Source organism: Panulirus ornatus, chromosome 65, assembly GCF_036320965.1.
Source record: "Panulirus ornatus isolate Po-2019 chromosome 65, ASM3632096v1, whole genome shotgun sequence".
NCBI lineage: Eukaryota > Metazoa > Arthropoda > Malacostraca > Decapoda > Palinuridae > Panulirus > Panulirus ornatus.
The window spans coordinates 11371385-11394287 of record NC_092288.1 but is presented as its reverse complement, the minus strand read 5'-3'; the positions used below and the strand labels follow the sequence as shown (position 1 = coordinate 11394287).

At 40.7% G+C, this 22903-nt stretch overlaps 1 protein-coding gene across 2 annotated transcripts in view; it reads left to right on the top strand.

Moving 5' to 3' along the window:
- Positions 1–9488: 9488 nt before the first annotated feature.
- LOC139746625 (transmembrane protein adipocyte-associated 1-like) overlaps positions 9489–22903 on the top strand; it is a 35727-nt gene continuing 22312 nt past the window's right edge. The window contains exons 1-5 of one of the 2 annotated variants that reach the window (XM_071658042.1): positions 9489–9916; positions 13649–13781; positions 14375–14537; positions 18047–18243; positions 20712–20784. In XM_071658042.1, coding sequence (XP_071514143.1) covers positions 9687–9916; positions 13649–13781; positions 14375–14537; positions 18047–18243; positions 20712–20784 — 796 coding nt within the window. In that variant the 5' untranslated portion in view covers positions 9489–9686. The remainder of the gene's footprint in view (positions 9917–13648; positions 13782–14374; positions 14538–18046; positions 18244–20711; positions 20785–22903) is intronic. The other variant, XM_071658041.1, reaches the window with a different exon arrangement.

Here is a 22903-nt window from a genome sequence, read left to right as displayed (position 1 = left end):
AGAGAGCGTGAAAAGGACCGAGGCGCCGAGGGAGACGGTGGTGGAGATGGTGGAGGTGGTAGAGGTGTGAGAGGTCGGTCCCGCCCCCCATCCTCCCCCTTCCCCAGCCGCCACATCTCTCTCCCCTCTTCCCCCTCCCCCCCAATCCCTAACACAGTCTCCCCCACAATGATGCGCCAAGGCCTCGCTACCCATCCCCCACACACACATACACACACACACACACACACCTACGTCATCAACACATCCTTACACATAGCGACTAACGAGGTGGCTAAAGTACGCCATCAACTGCCGAAGGAAATACTTGACCTGGGACTCAAGACATCATTAACAGGAGAATGAGGTTAAATCCATTGACAACAGGCTTATTAGCATCTTTAACTAGTGTTTAAGTACATGATTAACATGAGTTCGAGTAGGCTCCATGACGTAATCAACGCACACCGTTAACAGAAGCTGGAATTACACTGTTAACAGAGCTGAGATACATTACGTTACACTAGATCATCACCAAAAAGGTTAACATAAATTCGTAATCCCTTCAGCAGCACAGCGGTTAGACCCTTGAACTCAACGCTATCTTACCCAAGGGTCGTCGTATCGTCGTGCTCAAGAATCGTATTGTCGTAGAGGGTCGTCCTACTGTGCTCAGGGGTCGTACCGTCGTGCTCAAGAGTCGTATTGTCGTAGAGGGTCGTCTTACTGTGCTCAGGGGTCGTACCGTCGTGCTCAAGAGTCGTATTGTCGTGAAGGGTCGTCTTACTGTGCTCAGTGGTCGTACCGTCGTGCTCAAGAGTCGTATTGTCGTGAAGGGTCGTCTTACTGTGCTCAGTGGTCGTACCGTCGTGCTCAAGAGTCGTATTGTCGTGAAGGGTCGTCTTACTGTGCTCAGGGGTCGTACCGTCGTGCTCAAGAGTCGTATAGTCGTGAAGGGTCGTCTTACTGTGCTCAGGGGTCGTACCGTCGTGCTCAAGAGTCGTATTGTCGTGGAGGGTCGTCCTACTGTGCTCAGGGATCGTACCATCGTGTTCAAGAGTCGTATTGTCGTAGAGGGTCGTCTTACTGTGCTCAGGGGTCGTATCGTCGTGCTCAAGCGTCGTATTGTCGTGGAGGATCGTCCTGTTGTGTTCAAGGGTCGTACCGTCTTGCTCAAGGTGTTGATGAAAAGCTAAACTCTATTAACGAGCGGGGATGAGTTAGGTCATTAGCAGGGAAGCAAATGACAGGGTTATTAGAGATGGTCAGGCAAGGTCACACTGACGAGGCTGTGACTCTACCAGTGTGGATGACTCTACCAGAGTGGATGACTCTACCAGTGTCGAGGATGATGAGATGACTCTACCAGTGTGGACGACTACCACTGTGGAGGGTGATAAGTTGACTCTACCAGTGTGGATGACTCTACCCGAGTTGATGACTCTACTAGTGTGGAGGGTGATGAGTTGATTCTGAATGAATGAGGAAAAATGAGGGAAAGGCTATGGTAAACAGATGGTGAGGTCAGGGGTAAACAGATGGTGTAGTCAAGGCAAACAGTTGGTAAGGTCAGGGGCAAACAGACAATATACTCAAGGAAAAACAGGCGGTAAGGTCAAGGGGAACGTTATAGTCAGGGACAAACAGGTAGTGAGATCAAGGGTAAAACGAGCCAAGGGAAACAGGGCCAGTAAGGGTGTGTGGTAACAGTCTTCGAGGAGTGGCATCATCAAGTGTCTAGCTGTCTATCTGGCTGTCTATCTTCGCCTGTAAACTGCAAGAGAATAGTCAGCCGTGAAGAAAAAGGAAAGTTTTCAGTGGTAAACTGGAAGAATATACTTAGCATCTTAGCGTCGGAGAACACTCAGCTGTCAGCTTTAATAAGAGTAAACAGCTGTCGCGTATCTAACGGTACATTGAGGGAAAGTGACAAAGCTAGAAACCGAACGGCAGTAGGCAGTTGTACTGTGGAATGAGGCTTAGTCACGGAAGTAGACAGTTGTACGCTGGATTGAAACTTAATCAACTGAAAAGAAAAATAGAACATAGTCATTTGTAAAGAGGAGAGTTACCAGCTGTTGCACTGGATGGAAAGTAACATGTCCGCTGAGGGAGAGGCGTCAGCTGTTAAACTAGAGGGGGAAAATGTAGATAGAATATCTTTAATTGTATGTAAAATGGAAGAGAATTTATACGAAATCGTACTAACTGAGGTAAGTAATGACGAGGTGGAGAGAGCTCTAACGCAGTTGAATAAAGGAAAGGCACCAGGGGATGACGAGGTAGCGGGAGAGATCGTGAACACAGCTGGTCACGACACAATAGAATGACTTCAACATACATGCAACACTGCATGGAAACAGGAAAAGACATGATCAGACTGGCAAAAAGCTTTTGCTTGTCCACTGTGTAAGAAAAGAGAAAATCACAATTGTGGAAATTACAGAGGCATTGCATTATTATCCCATATAGGTAATTATCAGTACGGTTTTCGACCTAATCGAGGAACTAATGGTTTAGTTTTACTCTTAGGAATGATTAAAAACTGCAAATTTTAGTAGGGTATACCCTATTTTCAGCTATGAAAATATACCATTGAAATGCAAAACAATAATGTATACTGCTATTCTAAGAACCATATATATATATATATATATATATATATATATATATATATATATATATATATATATATATATATATATATATATATTCTTTTTTTTCACACGTATTCGTTATTTCCCGCGTTAGCGAGGTAGCGTTAAGAACAGAGGGCTGAGCCTTAGAGAGAATATCCTCACTTGGCCCCCTTCTCTGTTCCTTCTTTTGGAAAAGGTAAAACAGGAGGGGAGGATTTCCCGCCCCCCGCTCCCTCCCCTTTTAGTCGCCTTCTACGACACAGAGAAGATACAAGAATGGATAAGATTAGACACGCCAAGATAGGAGCGGATTTCAATATTACATTTTTATTAGAAGTAATTAAAAAGAACATCTAAGTTGGTATGGCCATGTGCAGAGAAAAGAAAACACAGGATACGCCAAGAAGCATTTGAACTGGATCTGTGAGTGAAGCTATCCAGTGAGACGTCCTAGAATGAGATGAATTGAGGACATTAAGAAGGACGACACTAGAGGAAAGCACAATGCACATACACGACCGAGTGGCGAAGACTGACTGAGAGACGGACCCCCTTAGGGACTGACTCTATAAGTCTACCCTAACATCAAGTGAGAATGGTGAAAAATGAAAAAAACTATTATGCAAATAGTCAGTTGGCTTCATCTGTATGTCGAAAGGTCTGTAAAACTAGCGTAAAATCAGTAATTCCGAGTGCTCTCAAATGCTGTGGATATGTCAATATTCATGTATGGTTTATATGGGTTTATTTCCAGGAAGACGTTTATGAAGCTTCGTGTGATAAGAAATAGTTGGAATTTTATAAATGGCAATGAATATTATTGCTTTGACTGGTTGGTAGAAATATTAGAGAATGGTCCATATGACGATGCAAGATAGTGAGGCTTTTATTTCGCACATCGGTTTTCTATACCAAATATCAGTATGTTTGGATGGTAGAATATTCCATGCTAGGGAAGGAGGGAGGGGCTTCTAGTATGTGACAGATCCCTATGACGAAGAAGTCCTCATGCGTGTTCAGAAATACCGGTAATCTTGCCACTCCTCTTCGATAAATGTATTCCCTGTTTTCAACTCTAGGTTCGAGTGGTCTAGCAAGCTCCATATTGAACACGAAGAAAAGGATAACAACATATTGTAACATATTGATATGCTTTCCCCAGAGTAAAGAAATCTGGTGCCTCAGCGTCATGTGTAAGAGAGAAAATGGGATCCTCGTATTTCTATATTTAGTTTAATTGTTCTTTTGTTTGCCAAAACAAGAGGATATAGTGAAGTGATGTAGGGGGCGGAGCACGACGTCCCATATGGTAATGTAATTACACTAGACACAGATAGACCACTTAATGACATACGGGTGACGACTGCTCTCTCAGGAGGGTATGGATCACACACACACACACACACACACACACACACACACTGAGTGTAATTTCCCCCTCAGTGTATCGTCGATTTGACTGCCTGAGGATCTAGTGTTAGCAACACGTTCCGAATCTAAGGCCAGTAATAGAAACATAAAAGAAAAGATCTAACTTTCTATGGTATATCGTGGATAACATCCTTATGAAACGTAAAGTTGTGGCTCTTGTGTATGTCAAGATATTCAGCCTTATGTAAAGGTGATAAGACTGATGGTATCACAGTGATTATATATATATATATATATATATATATATATATATATATATATATATATATATATATATATATATATATATATATATATATATTCCAGGGGCTACTGCAGTTCAAAGGCTGCGCTATGCTCAGTAGCAGGGACAGGATGGACTCCATAGAAGCATGAAGTTCTTCGACGAGACTTAACTCTCTTTGATCAACTGAGGTGATGCCGCCTCGCCATAGCATCGTCAGCGAGACGTCACCTTCGCCAGGATCATATCATCGTAAATGGTTGGAAAGGGGCACAGTCTCGTCTAAGAGTTTCGCTTCCGAGGAGTCTGTCATTTCCCTGCTCCTGCGTAAAGTGCGGCCTCGAAGCAGCAACGAGCCCCATAAGACGGTAAGACAAGTGAGTTACGATGCAAGCGCACGATCTGCTCTGTTTATAGCTAGGCTATCGAGACCGTCGCTCAATATAGGTTGGTAAAACATTCATAATTCGTCTCCCATAATTTGTGAAGTTAGCGGAGGCGGTAACCTGATCAGGTGCAGGATATCAACAGTGTGACTAGAGGAGGTGGGTTGGTGAAGCCCGACAGCGCACGCTACCTTTCCTACACGTAGACAGTGAGGCAGGAAGCATTACATGACACTTAGGTAGGACGCATCACATGACACAGTGAGGTCAGACGCCCTAAGTGACGCAGTACGCCAGACGCCCTACGTGACACAATGAGGCCAGACGCCGTACACGACAGAATGAGGCCTGACACCCGATTCCCCAAATGTGGTAGCGCCTACAGCCAGAATGACCCTCCTTTTCCTGTAAATAGACACCACCTCAATCTGTGGAACCCCTGGGAGTGGGGTCTCTCCCCTCACCTTTACTCATCATCGTACTGCAAGTGTGGTGGTGCCTTCATATGCACAGCTTTGAACTCCTCCCTCCTCCTCCGCTTCGAACTCCCGTCGTACTACTGATGGCACAAGTCTCTTCAGTTCCACCTGAGCCACATACACACTCCCCCTCCCCCTGCAGGTGAGTGTTGCCAGTCTGGAGCGAGGATCAGGTCGCTCGTCCACCCACATCTGCCTCCTCCTTCGCCCACATCCAGCACGTCACCTGTGTATGTCACACTCTGCACTACACTCACGCCTTGTGTTACCCAATTAGTGTTAAACTTTGAGATATCTGACATCATCCACACCTAAGCCCTGAGATGTAAACATCATCCATACAAACGGACTCTGAGATGTTAACATCATCCACACACACGGACCCTGAAATGTTATCGTCATCCTACACACAAGCCCTGAGATATCGAACATCATCCACACCATAAGCCCTGAGATGTTAACATCATCCACACACACACGGACCCTGAAATGTTATCGTCATCCTACACACAAACCCTGAGATATCGAACATCATCCACACCATAAGCCCTGAGATGTTAACATCATCCACACACACACGGACCCTGAAATGTTAACGTCATCCAACACACAAACCCTGAGATATCAAACATCATCCACACCATAAGCCCTGAGATGTTAACATCATCCACACACACACGGACCCTGAAATGTTAACGTCATCCAACACACAAACTCTGAGATATCAAACATCATCCACACCATAAGCCCTGAGATGTTAACATCACACACACACGGACCCTGAGATGTTAACATCTTCCTGCCACCCACCCAGCCTCCCACATAACCCACCCATCTCCCTTCAGCCTTACCAACCGGGGAATCTGACCGTCAATGTGGAGTCAACACGAAATCATTTGGCGTGATCTTGAGTCGTGATGGAGGGACGCTTTTACCGTGTGACGTTTACCCTGCCGCAGGGGAAGGGGGGAGGGGGTGGGGGGACGTCTCCGCCGCCGGCTCCGCCAGAAGTATTGTGTCTTAAATCCCCAGCCTCCTCATCTCCCTCCCCCAACCCCCACTTCCCCCTCCCCAGGCGGCCATATTGCTGCGAGATTAACCAAACAACTGACATTTCATTTTTGATCATGGACACGACAGTACGATCTTTAAGTACGACGAGCGACCTTCAACCACGACGGTACGACCTTGAAGCACGACGGTACGACCCTTGGTTGTGACGGCGTGATGTATGACCTGATCGTCGTAGCTTATAAGGTTTGTACCGTCGTCCTCAGGGATCGTATCATTGTGCTCTGGGAACGTACCGTAGTGCTGAAGGGAACGGATCTTCATTGCTCATAGGACGTTCTCAAGAGACGTGCCGTATTACTCAAGAGACGTACCGTCGCTCTTAAGGGATATATCTTCATGCTCAAAGTACGCACCAACGTCCTTAAAGGAAGGTACCGTCGTAATCAGTGGGCGTACCATCGTGTTCAAGGTACGTATTGCCTGCCATGTTCAAGGGACGTAACTTCTTGCTAAAAGATCGTACCGTCATGCTCAAAGGACAGACTGTTGTGTTTAAGGATCGTACCGTCATGCTCAAGGGACGTATTGTTGTCCTCTGAGATGAGGTCTTGCACAAGGGCCGTACCGTCGTGCTGAAAAGAGTTAGGAATATAGAGCCAGTAACTTAACAAGATGTGAATGTTGAATCGTCAACACCATTCATACCTTCCCCATATACTCAACACTTCCCGTACCGTCCCCATACACTCAACACCACCACGGTACACTTCCTTATACACTCAGTACTATCTATACCTTCCCCATACACTCAACACCACCTCTACCTGTCCCCATACACTCAACACGGCCCATATCCGTTCCCATACAGTGAAAACCACCAGTACGGTACCTTCCCGTATACTGAATACCACCTATACCATCCCCATGCATTTAGCACCACCCTTATACTTAGCTCTAAACTCAGTCATATCAAAATGCAGTCATATCAGACAATAGCCAAATGACATTTCACAATTCAAAACCTAATCCCGTCAAAAGCAGAGGGTAAGAAAACGGAATCAATTCTTAAAATCATCAAAATGTAGCAAAAGTCAATATAAAACCAAAGAAAAAAAGAAGAGATATAAACTAGTTAGAAATAAGAATTCAAGGGAAAAAATAACCAATAACAACGTACATAATAGGATCAAGTGATGAATATGGTAAAGAATAACCAAGATAAAGAAGGCATAATCGAAGGCAAACACAATCGTCTAAACATAATCAAGTCGTATCCAAAATGTCATCCAGCAGGCCGTCAGGGTGGACGTCACAGGGATGAAGGGGCGCGGCAACCACTCCCACGCGGGAAATTGACATCAATGGGAGGCTCTCCACTCCAATTGATGCAAAGGAACTTCTTGAAATGTGATAGACCGCGTCACACGGTACCGGAGGTCGGACACCCACGGGTCTCGGCCCAGGGAAAAGAGCTTTGTTGGGAGAAAAAAATACAATGCAGGTCATGGTCATTCAATATCTACATGAGAATACACTGTGCTGTTTACTCTCCGTAGGTTAGAGGGGTTTGATAAACGTGTAAATAGGTGTAGTGGTGTAGATTGAACGATAATGTGAGGTACAGACAAAAGTAGTAACCTAGGCTGGTCGTATACACAATGGACAATATAGGTGTACAGCTATAATAATAATACTAATAATAACAGTAATGATAATGGTAATTATCATTATTATTATTATTATTATTATTATTATTATTATTATTATTATTCATATCATTATGTAATAATGATGACAGTTGATTGAATTAACAAGAGCCAATGATGAAAATAGGAAAAACGCAATATTAGAGACTTCAGCATTCCTCACTGTCACCACTTACCATAATGTTCATTAAACGTAGGCCTCTAACCTGACCCTAAAGAGTCGGTTAAAGACTGTCTTCACTACATCCTCATCGAATGTACACCCTTAGATACCACTGGTCTTTGACCACCCTCGCAGACCAGGTCAAAGGCCCTAGTGTACCTGGAGATGAGTTTGACTTGGCCCGTAACATTTTACTGGTATCCCAGTGTGTGGTGACTGGTAGGCAAGAGTTTAAAGAGGGAATGGTGGTGTTGTGTGTGGTCATAAGTGAGGCAAGAGAGTGGCAGAAGTTGGTCGTGATGTGTGTGGAGAGGGAGGCAAGAGCGTTAACTAATCTTTAGTAGCAAGTGAACGATAAAGTGAGCAAGTTGGGATGATAAAAATAATAATCATCGACTGAAGGGTACTCCCACCAGAAGAGGAAAAAAATACTTCTGAAAAAGAATAACTGGGGAAGCAGGTAAATGGGCGTAATGGGGAGGTGGAGGGCATTGCCCTCTTCCTTCTTTGACTGTAAAAACAACTGCCATTTCGCTCATCAGATTCGATATCTTTATGAATTTTGATGTTTACAAATACTTTCCCTCTTCAGTAAAATTAGTCGGCAAAAGAATCAGCGAGAGAGATCATGAAACGTGAGACTATGACCAAGGAATATCTAGCAGATATTCCCTGCTTGTGACCTTCCTCCTCAAGTATCGTGAATCGGGACCTTGCATGCATGTACTTTGACTCTAAGAAGTATATGCTGCTCAGGGTTATTTCCATGAAGAAATGACCATGGGCGGAAGGGCCAAAGGAACAGTTACTAAGCTATTGGTTGTTGCAGATCAGTTGGGTATGTACAGGCATACTTGTAATGAAGTCTGATGAAGAGCGAATCTCCGACTAATTAGAGAATTGCTGTTTTCAGTGCCCTGCCATGAGTTGTGTTTCCACAGCCAACTTTTTGTATATAGGGCACAAGGATTTGACAGCTTCAGAAAGCACTTTCCTTCATTCATCTGCATATTTGACATAAGAAATAATGTCATATAAAGTTTTCTGAACAAGATTGTAGTCATTCTCTGTTTTTATATTCATTTCTTATAATATTTGAAATTGCGTTTTAATCTTTTTATATATCCGTCATTCTAGGATGAGTGCCAACTTGCCAAGCCAACCTCGCTATTATGTAATAAGAATTACAACAGCTTGAATGCAATATGAATTTAAAACTTTATTGCTCGAACCATTGCTTGTTCATTGTGCGTACATGATTTACCGGTCTGTAGAGACCGCAGGTAACATTTCGTGCAAAACATAAGTTATTGCATTAATAAATATTTTAAAGGGATTTTGTCTCAGGGTTTTCTCAGCGATTCATAGACGAAAAACCCAAACAAAATATGAAGAATTACGACAGCCGATAAAAACAAAATAATAAAGGTTTTAGACACCAAAGGCATTCATGAGAGTCTTGATGACTGGATCCTTTCCCTCGCCATCAAAGTTATCGTCTACATTTCTCATGTTATTGTTTCCGTCTTGCGTGACGCATCCATGTTCAACATACAGTGTTTTCCTGAAACTTTCTAAATGAAGTGTTCATAGCTAATGCCAGTGACTGAGCTGGAGTTAATGCTAGAGAGATGTGAGGACTTACAGAGACGCTGTGATCCGTGAAATGGCGGAAGTGTTTGCGACGAGCGAGGACCCCCTGACTGGGCTGTCAACAACAACAGGAGGGAGCCTCACCACTACTACCCCCACCAGCACCACAACTACCACCACTCTTGCCTCTACCACTATCACTACCAATGCATTCCCTCCTGATAACGTCACTACCGCACAGCCACCACTCGAAGAGGATGGCATTTGCAAATTAATTCTTTACAAGGAGATTGGGGAATCAAGGTAACTGATTAACCTGGAATGAGAAGTGTTTTTCGTGTTAACCTGTTGTGTGCTTCACTTAAAAAAAAGTCTGTTTTAGCTCTAAATCGTTATTAATTTTGGATCCCCGGTGATTTTGTTCTACAGTGCAAGTTTACTGTTTTGTGAATTCAGTGTCTAACAGTTGCAGAGTAGAATTTTGAACATCATATTTTATTGAGGAGTGTTACATAAGGTGATAGTATCGATGGTTATATTTATCAGAAAAAAGTATGATGTAAATGTAAAGGTAGTTAGTACCCTAATGAAAAATCAATAGAATGTGAAAATCCTCATGTATCATTTTAAAGACGAATAGAATCTGAGCATTTGCCTGTTAGCAGAAATAATGGAAAATTTAAGAATTAGATTGTTTGCTGCTAGGGATCACATAGCAGTCTTCTGTATTGTCTGTGTTGTGACACACAGTATCATTCATATCCTCGCTTATTTTGATATACAACTAACATATCTTTTTATATTGTTCAAAAAGATTAAATGCTTGAACTAATGCTGTGCAGTTTTTATTGTACTCTCTAAACATTACTTGTGCATTGCAAAAGAGTAGTACTTAGTAGCCAAAGGTAATAGCTCAGCTGAGCTCAGCTAGATATTTACTAGTACAAATCAGCTTTAGCTATAGGTGCTTAAACTATTTATGATCATAAGCAGTAGACATTGTGCTTGTGAGTACTATTTGCATGTTATGGGGAGAGAGTTTTACATTCATGTGTCCCCACCACATAATCTTTTATATATGGACCATGTCTTTGTTCCTAAGTATGTATACACACACACACACACACACACACACCTTGCTGATGAATGTTATTCAGTCTTTAGACTAAGAGTCTCCTCCACCCATCATCATTTATCTTCATTTTTAATGTAGTGTGTTTTCCCATGATTTTTGAAAAGATAAATTGGTAACAAGGAAATATAGACTCCTTGTTTCACCATCCTAATCAGTATTGGGATAATGAAGTTTAAGGCTGTCACTGGAATCACATAAGAATATCTTCGATTTTGTTTTGCAGTGATGATTTACGTAGTTCTGTACTCAAGATAAAATAAGATGGGAGAGCATGACTTGGTTCATTTTCTATTTTTCAATGATAAATGAGACAATTATGAGAAAGATTATAAAGTTCTTGGAAAATCTGGGGTATATAATGAAATCTTAGAGAAATACTTGTAGAAATCAAAAGACCCTTTTTGAAAACCTAACTTTCCTTCCCTGATAACCAACATTCACCTAAATATTTAATGTTGTAGTTGAAATTGGTGCATTCTCTTACCTTATGATATCAGTGACATGATAGTGGTGAGGCATAGTGAAAAGCTGGGGTTGATTAATGTTAGTAGATGATACTTGTGTAAAAACATCAACTGAACATGTAAATACCACTAGACCTCCCCTAACAGCTGGGATTAACAAGAGAAATACACCAACTCATTTAGGGTTTAGACAGCTCGACAGAATTCCTTCAGAATCAGGTAAAGTGTAGTATTGAATACTAAAGCAAGAGCCAGAAGTTCATTCTTCTCAACTAGTTTAGACAATGTCTTCTTTAGGAGAATAATGATGAATCCTAGAAGATAAACCAGCTCATATCCAAAACTGGTAAGTCAAGGGTCACAATGCTTAGAAGAGTCACATCTTGATTGATCATATACTTGTGCTTGCTTGTTTGTTGCAAGCTGACCAATCATAGAATGCTATTTCTGCAGCCTTTTTCACTTGAGTAAAGCTACTGCTTTAGTGTTATTGTTTCTTTTAACATCATTATGGGCTGCTTCCAGTGCTTTCCTTTTCCTTTTTACTGTATCTTGGTGCTCAGTCTTTGCATCCCTCATCTTGCCAAGTGTCCCTTCTTGTCCACACACATAATTTCAAAGCATTAGTGGTGCAGTGGTGTCTGACATCAGCTCTGTATTGCTGTAGCCTTACCTATTGGCCCCCACCAGTCTTGCCTTGATAATTACTATTGCATCTATGTCTTGGATTTTCATATGCTGTGCAGTTGTTGCCCTATGTCTTTTTTCCAGTCTTCACTATATCTACTATTTTTGTCCCTGATGTAGTCATTATGTCCATGTATGTATTTTGCAAGAATCTTGTGAAAGTGTATTGCTTGCCATGAGTTAGGTACCATCATGTGTCTCCTACTCCTGTTGTTACTCCTGTCATCACTAAATGTTCTGTCCACAATCCCCAGTGCTTTTCCTTTGAGTTTATTTAAAAGCCCCTTCGGGTAACCCAGTTTCATGAATGATTCTCACTGTGAGGTGCCCACACATTCATCCTTCAGGCAGGCTGGGCTGCATACTGTAAGGGCCTTCAAAAGAAATCCAGTAGTTATCCCAAACTTAGGCTTGCCACCATGTGCTGATAGTGATTAAAGTGTTTCTTGTTGGGTTTTCTCTGTACAGTACTAGGTATTTTGGACCATTTGATATGTATATTCGGGTGCCCAGAAAATGCGGACAGCTATCTTCTTTTATTGTCAGCTTTATCCTGTGATTTACATGATGTATTGATCTGATGTATGATGCCATTTAAATCAATTCTGAATGTGGATACAAGCACACCATCCTTGTATCTGAGCAAAGTCATCCTCCTCTTCAAGATAGATTTCAATGATTCTCCTTTAATGTCTCCATGTAGAGGCAAGCTGAGACAGCGGCTAGTGCTCTCCTTTATTGAATGTAAAGGGCCCAAACTTGACGGTAAGTTTGTAGTTAATGGAAGTTGAAGAGCACATATTCTGGTCATGAACATATGAAAGATTAAGAGTATTGATTAAGAGCAACACAGTAAGCTATTGATAAAGAGAAGAGGTTAGCAGACACAGCAGAAATTTGAGGAACATGTCTATTGATGGAAAAAGGGGAGCATAAACCATCATCATTTAGTGTCTGCAGAAACACTGTCTGCTCCCCATATATTTTCATGTGTGATGTACGGCTAAGGTTTATTGTGGGTACAAGCATGTAATGTTGTCAGGATGAAATAATTTTTACATCTAGTCACTGAGACTAGTGTTTCTAACAGTGTGAGCACTTGCAGCCTGCCTCATTGTGCCTTGCCCACCTAGAAAGAACAATGTTCTTTACTTTTCCAGGATGTTATCTCGTTTTGGGAATTTCTCTTCTGTGTGCTGTATATCTTCCACCTATGCTTCAAGTTGGTCAGCTTTTACCTTTTTTAGAAGAAGAAGAAGAAGAAAGCTTGAATTTCACCTTGAATCAGGAAAATGGATTTCTTGGAGCACTGGGTACTTAGAATACACAATCTGGCAGATAGTTCATGCAACACCTCTCAGTGTTGCACCTCATTCAGGAAATCAAGACTCTGTGTACCTAGAATATGACAGGAACCTTGCCAGTTCCATGCCCAAAATGTCTACAGGTGATAATCAAGGCCAAAAGAGAAATGACAGAATACTAAAATGTAATTGTGACATCACCTCTGAAAATGCGTTAGGGAGGCAGACAGGGTTTTTACAGAGAAATGTGGGGAAAGCTGGAGGACAAAAGAACATAAACTGGAGACTTATGTATAAGGCTGTATTAAAGGGTTTGGAAATATTGAGGCATTACAAGATTCCCAAAAGGTCCATGTAATACTTACCAATTAATGTACCTAATTTACGGGATATTGGCTTACGATGACAAGATGAAATGTCTACCGACCTTTGCTTACCATTACAGGGTACGTGTCTGGGACCTCCTGCTTCTCCTACCAACACTTCTGTTTCTTATTGGTCTTCTTGTGAAGATCAATAGTGCAAGACTGAAGTTACGTGCTGTTCATAGTCCCATCTATGCCACATTTTATGGCCTCGTAAGTTAATTGTTTTTGTATTTGTGATATTTAAACAAATGTATTTAATGTTATGTTGCTGCATTTTTTTTTCTAAGTGGAAAGAAAGGTAGTTATATTTTGGTTACATTAGGAGTAGCATAATGAGTACTGTTCATGTTATGGAAAGAACTAATGTGTAAAAACAGTAGAAGAAAATTATGAGTGGGATTAAGTGCAAAAGACAACATTTGACTAAGATGGTAGGAGGGCACTTCTTTACAAGGGATATCTTAGAATATCTTCTAAGACGTGTTTATTGTAATTTTCATATGGAGAAGGTTCTGCTTGATCCATTCTGCTATGTAACCAGGAAAAAGCATTTAAAATCTGGACAGAGATAGACATTATGAGTGTGTCTTTAAATTTACGTAGTCGAAAATTCAGTTAGGATAAGAAAAAATTATTGGAAGGTGAGGTAGAACTGTTGTTATTTTATTTTGACATGTTATTTTGATATTGTTGCCTTTTCTGTTTAAGGCTCATCAGAATGTGTTTTATTATGTACACCTCAAACAATTTATTTGACATGCAGTGAAATCTTAAGGTCACTGAGATAATCTCTTTCCCTACAGATATGGCTTAACACATTGATATCTGTGGCAAGATGTGTTGTGTCAATGACTGTTAATGCAGCTACACCCTCTGGAGATGTGGCCAATAAGTTACTGTATGTTATAGTACGTTTCTTCTTGCTGGCCACTGAGATGAGTGTTGTAGTTTTTGCTATATTTTTTGGTAAGTAGACTGAAGATAATTTGAAATTTTGATAGCAGTTTTGGTAGCAATTTTTTCTGTGTAGAATACGCAGGTGCACACAGAATGTCGTTTTATTTGTTTAGATTGCCTGTAATTATCTCTCATTTACTAAGGAACAAAAAAGTGTATTTGTAACCGGCAATCTACACATGTTATTTTCATGTGAAAACTAAAGCTATTCATCCAAAATTTCACTGGTGGTAGAAAGAGTGCAATCTTTCATCTTGTGCCCTGGCCCAGGAGTCCTTTCTGTGTTTATCATACAAACCTAGGACCTCTTTTATAGTGCTTCTGTGGCTTCAAGGCTGTAATCCATGCAGAAGCAGGGCAATGATGGATTCCCTTTTACTGTAATAGTTGGTGAGGAAAGTGAAGCATGGCATAAGTGTAAAGAAGTAATTGACTTATATAGTGACTTTTGCAGAATTTAGTAAGAAGGAGAGAGGCCTGTATGTGAAGTGTTCTTATTTGAACTTGTTGAAAAATTCTCGTGTCTTAATGTAATCATCGGATGATGGAAGACTTTGATAACAGATAATAGGTAAAGAATTAAAATACTTGTCTCCCCCCAAAAAAATCTAAAGTCCACCTTACTCTTGCCAGCTACTCAAACTTACATTTCGTATGAAAAGTGTGATTTTTTTACATATATTCATTTTATTCACCACAGGACTTGGTTACCATCTGGTAAGGTTCTTGAGATCACACATTGTTGGGACAGGATAAAAACAGCCAAAAGCAACATTTTTCTTTTTATAACAAAGAATAGATTCCTTCATCATGATACTATTCATGCGTATAGAACAATAAAATTTTCTTATGCCTCAAAATGTGATGAAGATGTAGGCATTGCCATAGTAGTGTAAATGAAATGACCATGCACATGGCATTCACTTGCCATGCCATCTCAGCTACCTTGAAAAAGGAAGGTTCAGAATGTCCATGACTGGATTCTAGGAATCCACTCACAGCACAAGAATGCAGAATTATGCTGGTGTCCAGGACATGCTAGTATCAGTGGTAATGAAATATAAGATGCTCAGGCTAAAGCAGTTTCATTCAGTAGTGTATATGTATGAGTTATACATCAAAATTATTTGTGAGCACATTAGATAATTATGTTAGATGTAAGTGACAAGCTAGATGAGACACAGAAGCCTGAAAGAATAACAAATTGCATAGGATACAAAAATATATTGAATTATATCATCTCTTCTTCAACAGGAATTTCCATTTTGAGACTTCTTTGTTGACTGAGGATTGGTCATACAATGTTGACCCATGGTCATTTAATGAAGAGACCTGCCCCAATACATGACATCTGTAATTGCTATATTATTTTGGAACATGTACTAACAGGATGCCAAAAATATAGGGGCCTCTGTCAGTTATCAGTCATTTAATAACATTGGAATAAGCAGAAGTATTGGAGAAATTTTACATAATCTTAATGTAATATTATTATTATTATTATTTTGCTTTGTCACTGTCTCCCGCATATGCGAGGTAGTGCAAGGAAACAGACGAAAGAATGGCCCAACCCACCCACATACATATGTATATACATACACGTAATGTAAATAGAAGTATAATTTTTTTAAAAGAACTTTATGATATGTGTTTCTTATAAATGATATTGTTTTTCTATATCTTTTGAATGAAATCAGTATATGTAAATGTGTAAAGTTTTATGTTTTTCATGCAAAAATGTGTTGAATAATCATTAGGTCCTTTCACTTTACAAATTCCCCAGTAACATTCAAACCGCCAGCACCATCCCTGTGTATGAAATTAGAGTACGTAGGAAAAAGTGAATAGTGTTTAGTACTTTGTAGAAAAAGAAGCAGATCCTTCAGTGTCTTCCTACACTTGCCAGCCGGTGGCCATACCCTTGAATAATGGTTCAAAAGGTGTTACATTTTATATATATATCTGTATGGTTGCGAGGCGTGGGCTATGGATAGAGTTGTGCGCAGGAGAGTGGATGTGCTGGAAATGAGATGTTTGAGGACAATGTGTGGTGTGAGGTGGTTTGATCAAGTAAGTAATGTAAGGGTAAGAGATATGTGTGGAAATAAAAAGAGCGTGGTTGAGAGAGCAGAAGAGGGTGTTTTAAAATGGTTTGGGCTCATGGAGAGAATGAGTGAGGAGAGATTGACCAAGAGGATATATGTGTCAGAGGTGGAGGGAACAAGGAGAAGTGGGAGACCAATTTGGAGGTGGAAAGATGGAGTGAAAAAGAATTTGAGTGATCGGGGCCTGAACATGCAGGAGGGTGAAAGGCGGGCAAGGAATAAAGTGAATTGGATCGATGTGGTATACCGGGGTCAACGTGCTGTCAATGGATTGAATCAGGGCATGTGAAGCGTCTGGGGTAAACCATGGAAAGTTCTGTGGGACCTGGATGTGGAAAGGGTGCTGTGGTTTCGTGCATTATTACATGACAGCTAGAGACAGTGTGAACGAATGGGGCCTTTGTTTTCTTTTCCTAGCGCTACCTCGCACACGTGAGGGGGGAAGGGGATGTTATTCCATGTGTGGCGAGGTGGCAGCGGGAATAAATAAGGGCAGACTATGAATTATGTACATGTGTATATATGTATATGTCTGTGTGTGTATATATATGTGTACATTGAGATGTATAGGTATGTATATTTGCATGTATGGACGTGTATGTATATACATGTGTATGGGGGTGGGTTGGTCCATTTCTTTCGTCTGTTTCCTTGTGCTACCTCGCAAATGCGGGAGACAGCGACAAAGCAAAATAGAAAAAAAAAATACTTAGAAAGCAAGCTCACTTGAAAGAAAGAAATGTCATATTCATGTCTTCTTGTGTGGGATGCTATCAGACATACAATTCACATCCCTTCCACTCCACTCATTTACTGTTTAGTGTGTATAATAGTATAGAGTGATCACATATGAACAGATAAGATCAGAAACACCATTACATATTTATATTTGCAAACATTTGTGTACATTTGACTGATATGCCTCATCCACCTCAGAAGTACCAGGAAGGCTCACTTACTTTTGCACAGAGATGTTAAAGTGGCAGGTTACATAAGATTTGTAGGTTGTGGATAACCTTGATCGCAGTTCATTCATAGCATAAGTCACTAAAATACTATATGGTGAAGATGGGTATCTATAGGTCAGAATAATATGCCATGTGGATGAGGCACCTTTTTGTTTACTTTTTTGCTACATTTCTTCTGTAAGCACCAAAAATGTACCCATGATATATTGTTTCCATACCAGGAATTGTTTCCCTTACACACCAGTTAGTTAGTCCAGGTTTGAAATGAATCTCTGTATTGTTAAGGACTATTGAAAAGTGGCATAAGTTAAATAAAATAGCTGGCATTCATCTAAAGTAGACATCTTGTATGTTTTGATTTTTCTCTGTATATGATCCCACATTTGATATATGGGTGAGGTTATGATGATTCACATTCTTATATCTAAATGTGTAACACTTACAGGCCATTTGGACAACAAGACAAGTATTAGACGAGTGCTTGTTGTAACATCCATGATTGCTATGCCATATTCTGTGGTACAAGGGGCCTTGGAGGTGATAACCCCAGATCATGATTTCGATGTCCCAAGCAAGGACTATGAACTGTTTGGTCATGGTGGCTCCCTCTTCTGGCTCATATCTTCTATTATCTTTACACTGGTAAGTCGTAACATTTAACGTACATCTGCTGTTACTTAGCTTCATGATTCGGTTTCCAGGGCTGCTGTATTACTCTTATTGAAATGTCAGACCTCTTGGTTTCGATTTGTCTTTAGATTTATGCTCCATGATTATTTTGTCTTACAAATAATAGCTTATGTCTGATGAGACACAGGGTGAGACCAGCAGTTCTGATATGAAGAATATTAAGTGATTCCAGGCACGCTTAAGTCAAGACATTCGTACTTTCCTTGGGATGTGATGTTATACAAGCTCCTTCTTGAGTAGTGGCTCAGTAATATTTGTTCCTTAATTTTAATTCATGCCAACTTAGAGACATGTTTTAAAGTCACCTCTGTGAACTGTAAATATATTGACACTAGAAAACAGGTGTGGCATATGCAAAAACCCTTCCAGTATGCCTTGGTCTAAACCTATTTCTAGTTTTTTCCATCAATGTATCTTATGCATGTTTTCTTCTTCCACCGTATCTTTTCCCAAAATCTGTGTTTACTCCTCATATCATTTAGTTGCCCTTTTTATTCATTTTCTCTCTATACACTATACCCTGTGAGCATTTAGATATCAGTGGGGAATATCACGTTAGAATTCCTTCATGTCCTCATCAGAGTGGTGACAGAACCCTATCTTGCCACCCTTCTTAGTCAAATGAATGGAAAGGCCTCTGCTCATTCAATCTCTCAGCCAGTTGGTAAGAACCACCACTGCCGCCACCACACACACACACACACACACACACACACACACACACCTGGGCAATCTCACCGTACGTTTATTCTCCAGAATCAGAGTGCAGCAAACCCTCGATTTAATGGCCCCTGATGTAACGGATTTCAGATTTAGTGGACCAGGCAAATGATGATTAAGGAAGAAAATAAAAAATTTCAAACGTCGCGCAATGCACATTTCATATTGCACTTGTTTTTGGTAGCATGAGGTAATCTCACTTTGTTTTGGTCTCAGTCTGCCTCAAACTAACATGCAATCAGGTTGTATACAGAGAGTAATGACTTTATTTAGTAAATGATTTTGCAATCCTTACAATTCAAAATGTCATCAAGTGATAGAGGAGTTAAAAGAAAGAGCGTGACCTTATATTGTATATTGTATTAAAGAATGGCCCATTTGTTACAGTAGATTTAAAGAACTTTTGGCATTAATGGACACCCTTTCCTTCAAGTAGTCCTTTAGATCGAGGGTTTACTGTACTCTCACAGTCTCGGGATCTACTCTTTATACACATGTATGTCAGCTGTTGCTGTCAGCCACTTAGATATAAGATTACCATTCCTTTTTATTCATTTCATTTCTTTGTCTTCATCCTTATATATTTCCTATGAGGGATGAGAAGGCCTGGGGAGTAAGTCTGTGGTTGTTCGTCGATAATACAGCCCTAATGGCTGATTCGAGTGAGAAACTGCAGAGTTGGTACTGAGTTTGGAAAAGTGTGTGAAAGGAGAAAGTTGAGAGTAAATGTGAATAAGAGCAAGGTTATTAGGTTCATTAGGGTTGAGGAACAAGTTAAGTGGGATGTAAGTTTGAATGGAGAAAAATTAGAGGAAGTGAAGTGTTTTAGATATCTGGGAGTGGACTTAGCAGCAAATGGAACAATGGGGAGTGGGCGAAGAATGGGAGGTATTTGGAGGAGCATTGCTGGCAATTGCAAGAGAGTAGCATTGCATGTGGAAGGTGAAAGGTTGGCATGTGAGATAGGGAAGTGAGTGATGGGATTATGAAGCTAAGTTACTAATGAAAGAAAAGGAAAGTGTATGGTTATTACTTACAGGTAAGGAGTGTGAGTGGTTGGGAAATGTACAAGAGTCAGCAGCAAGAGGTCAAGAGGCAGGTGTTGAGGCTGAAAAAGAGAGTGAATGAGAGTTGGGGTGATCAAACATCAACAGACTTCAGGAAGAATGATGAAAGGTTTTAAGAGGATGTTAATTGTGAGAGGAAAACATGAGAACAATTTAGAAAGACAAGCAGGTAGAAAAATATTCATGCCTCTGAATATACATTTTGGAAACCAAACTTGTTTTACCACTTGCATCAACCAGCATAGTACTTTTTGCCCATAATTGATGACTTCTAGAATATGGTATTTCTCTCAGACATTACTGCTTTCACTCATCTGTCATAAGGTAGTCTCTTTTCTATTGATATTGGTATCAACATTATATTAAGACTCATTATTTGCTATATGATTATTGGTGCTTCTCATCAGTTCTCTAGTATCTATACAATAAAGCACAAAGATTTATTGTCAATCGGTCTTCATAATTATAGTTGAATTACCACGTGCATAATGTTGTATTCCTTCATTTCCAAGGCTGTAGCCTTCTAAGAAGTGGGGCACAGCTTGCATATAAAATTTTCATTTTTATCCACAAAGAGTGGGTAGATATTTTTTCCTTACAGTAATGGCATCGGTGTTTAATGATCATTTGCAGATCTACTCCTTCATCTTGGTGTTAAGACTTGATTGCTTGAGGAAGCGCTTTCTGTTTCTCCTATGGATGCCAAGTAAGTAGTGATTGCTCCATTAGCAGAATGGAAATTGTTGTTTTACATGCACTTTATTTTTTTTTTTGTAAACAATTACGTCTTCCAATTTAGTGAGGTAGTATCAAGAATATACAAGTAGCAGCCTCATAAGCACATATTAGCACTTTCAAGCTGTTATGTATAATGTACCATTCACAGCCAAATGCCAGACTCATGTTTAACTGTCATAGATCCTGGTGGTTCAGCCCTTTTTTTTTTTTTTTTTTTTTTTTTTTATGTTTGCTGAGATGGCACAGGCAGCTAAGGCCCTAATCAAGGCCATCCCAAGAATGAATTATGTACATGTGTATATATGTATATGTCTGTGTATGTATATATATATGTTTTTTTTTTTTTTTTTTTTTTTATACTTTGTCGCTGTCTCCCGCGTTTGCGAGGTAGCGCAAGGAAACAGATGAAAGAAATGGCCCAACCCCCCCCCCCCATACACATGTACATACACACGTCCACACACGCAAATATACATACCTACACAGCTTTCCATGGTTTACCCCAGACGCTTCACATGCCTTGCTTCAATCCACTGACAGCACGTCAACCCCTGTATACCACATGACACCAATTCACTCTATTTCTTGCCCTCCTTTCACCCTCCTGCATGTTCAGGCCCCGATCACACAAAATCTTTTTCACTCCATCTTTCCACCTCCAATTTGGTCTCCCTCTTCTCCTCGTTCCCTCCACCTCCGACACATATATCCTCTTGGTCAATCTCTCCTCACTCATTCTCTCCATGTGCCCAAACCATTTCAAAACACCCTCTTCTGCTCTCTCAACCACGCTCTTTTTATTTCCACACATCTCTCTTACCCTTACGTTACTTACTCGATCAAACCACCTCACACCACACATTGTCCTCAAACATCTCATTTCCAGCACATCCATCCTCCTGCGCACATCTCTATCCATAGCCCACGCCTCGCAACCATACAACATTGTTGGAACCACTATTCCCTCAAACATACCCATTTTTGCTTTCCGAGATAATGTTCTCGACTTCCACACATTTTTCAAGGCTCCCAAAATTTTCGCCCCCTCCCCCACCCTATGATCCACTTCCGCTTCCATGGTTCCATCCGCTGACAGATCCACTCCCAGATATCTAAAACACTTCACTTCCTCCAGTTTTTCTCCATTCAAACTCACCTCCCAATTGACTTGACCCTCACCCCTACTGTACCTAATAACCTATATATATGTATACACATATATATATATGGATTTGTATGTAGCATTTATGGATCTGGAGAATGCATATGATAGAGTTGATAGAGATGCTCTGTGGAAGGTATTAAGAATATATGGTGTGGGAGGCAAGTTGTTAGAAGCAGTGAAAAGTTTTTATCGAGGATGTAAGGCATGTGTATGTGTAGGAAGAGAGGAAAGTGATTGGTTCTCAGTGAATGTAGGTTTGCGGCAGGGGTGTGTGATGTCTCCATGGTTGTTTAATTTGTTTATGGATGGGGTTGTTAGGGAGGTGAATGCAAGAGTTTTGGAAAGAGGGGCAAGGATGAAGTCTGTTGGGGATGAGAGAGCTTGGGAAGTGAGTCAGTTGTTGTTCGCTGATGATACAGCACTGGTGGCTGATTCATGTGAGAAACTGCAGAAGCTGGTGACTGAGTTTGGTAAAGTGTGTGAAAGAAGAAAGTTAAGAGTAAATGTGAATAAGAGCAAGGTTATTTGGTACAGTAGGGTTGAGGGTCAAGTCAATTGGGAGTTGAGTTTGAATGGAGAAAAACTGGAGGAAGTGAAGTGTTTTAGATATCTGGGAGTGGATCTGGCAGCGGATGGAAACATGGAAGCGGAAGTGGATCATAGGGTGGGGGAGGGGGCGAAAATTCTGGGAGCCTTGAAGAATGTGTGGAAGTCGAGAACATTATCTCAGAAAGCAGAAATGGGTATGTTTGAAGGAATAGTGGTTCCAACAATGTTGTATGGTTGCGAGGCGTGGACTATGGATAGAGTTGTGCGCAGGAGGATGGATGTGCTGGAAATGAGATGTTTGAGGACAATGTGTGGAGTGAGGTGGTTTGATCGAGTAAGTAACGTAAGGGTAAGAGAGATGTGTGGAAATAAA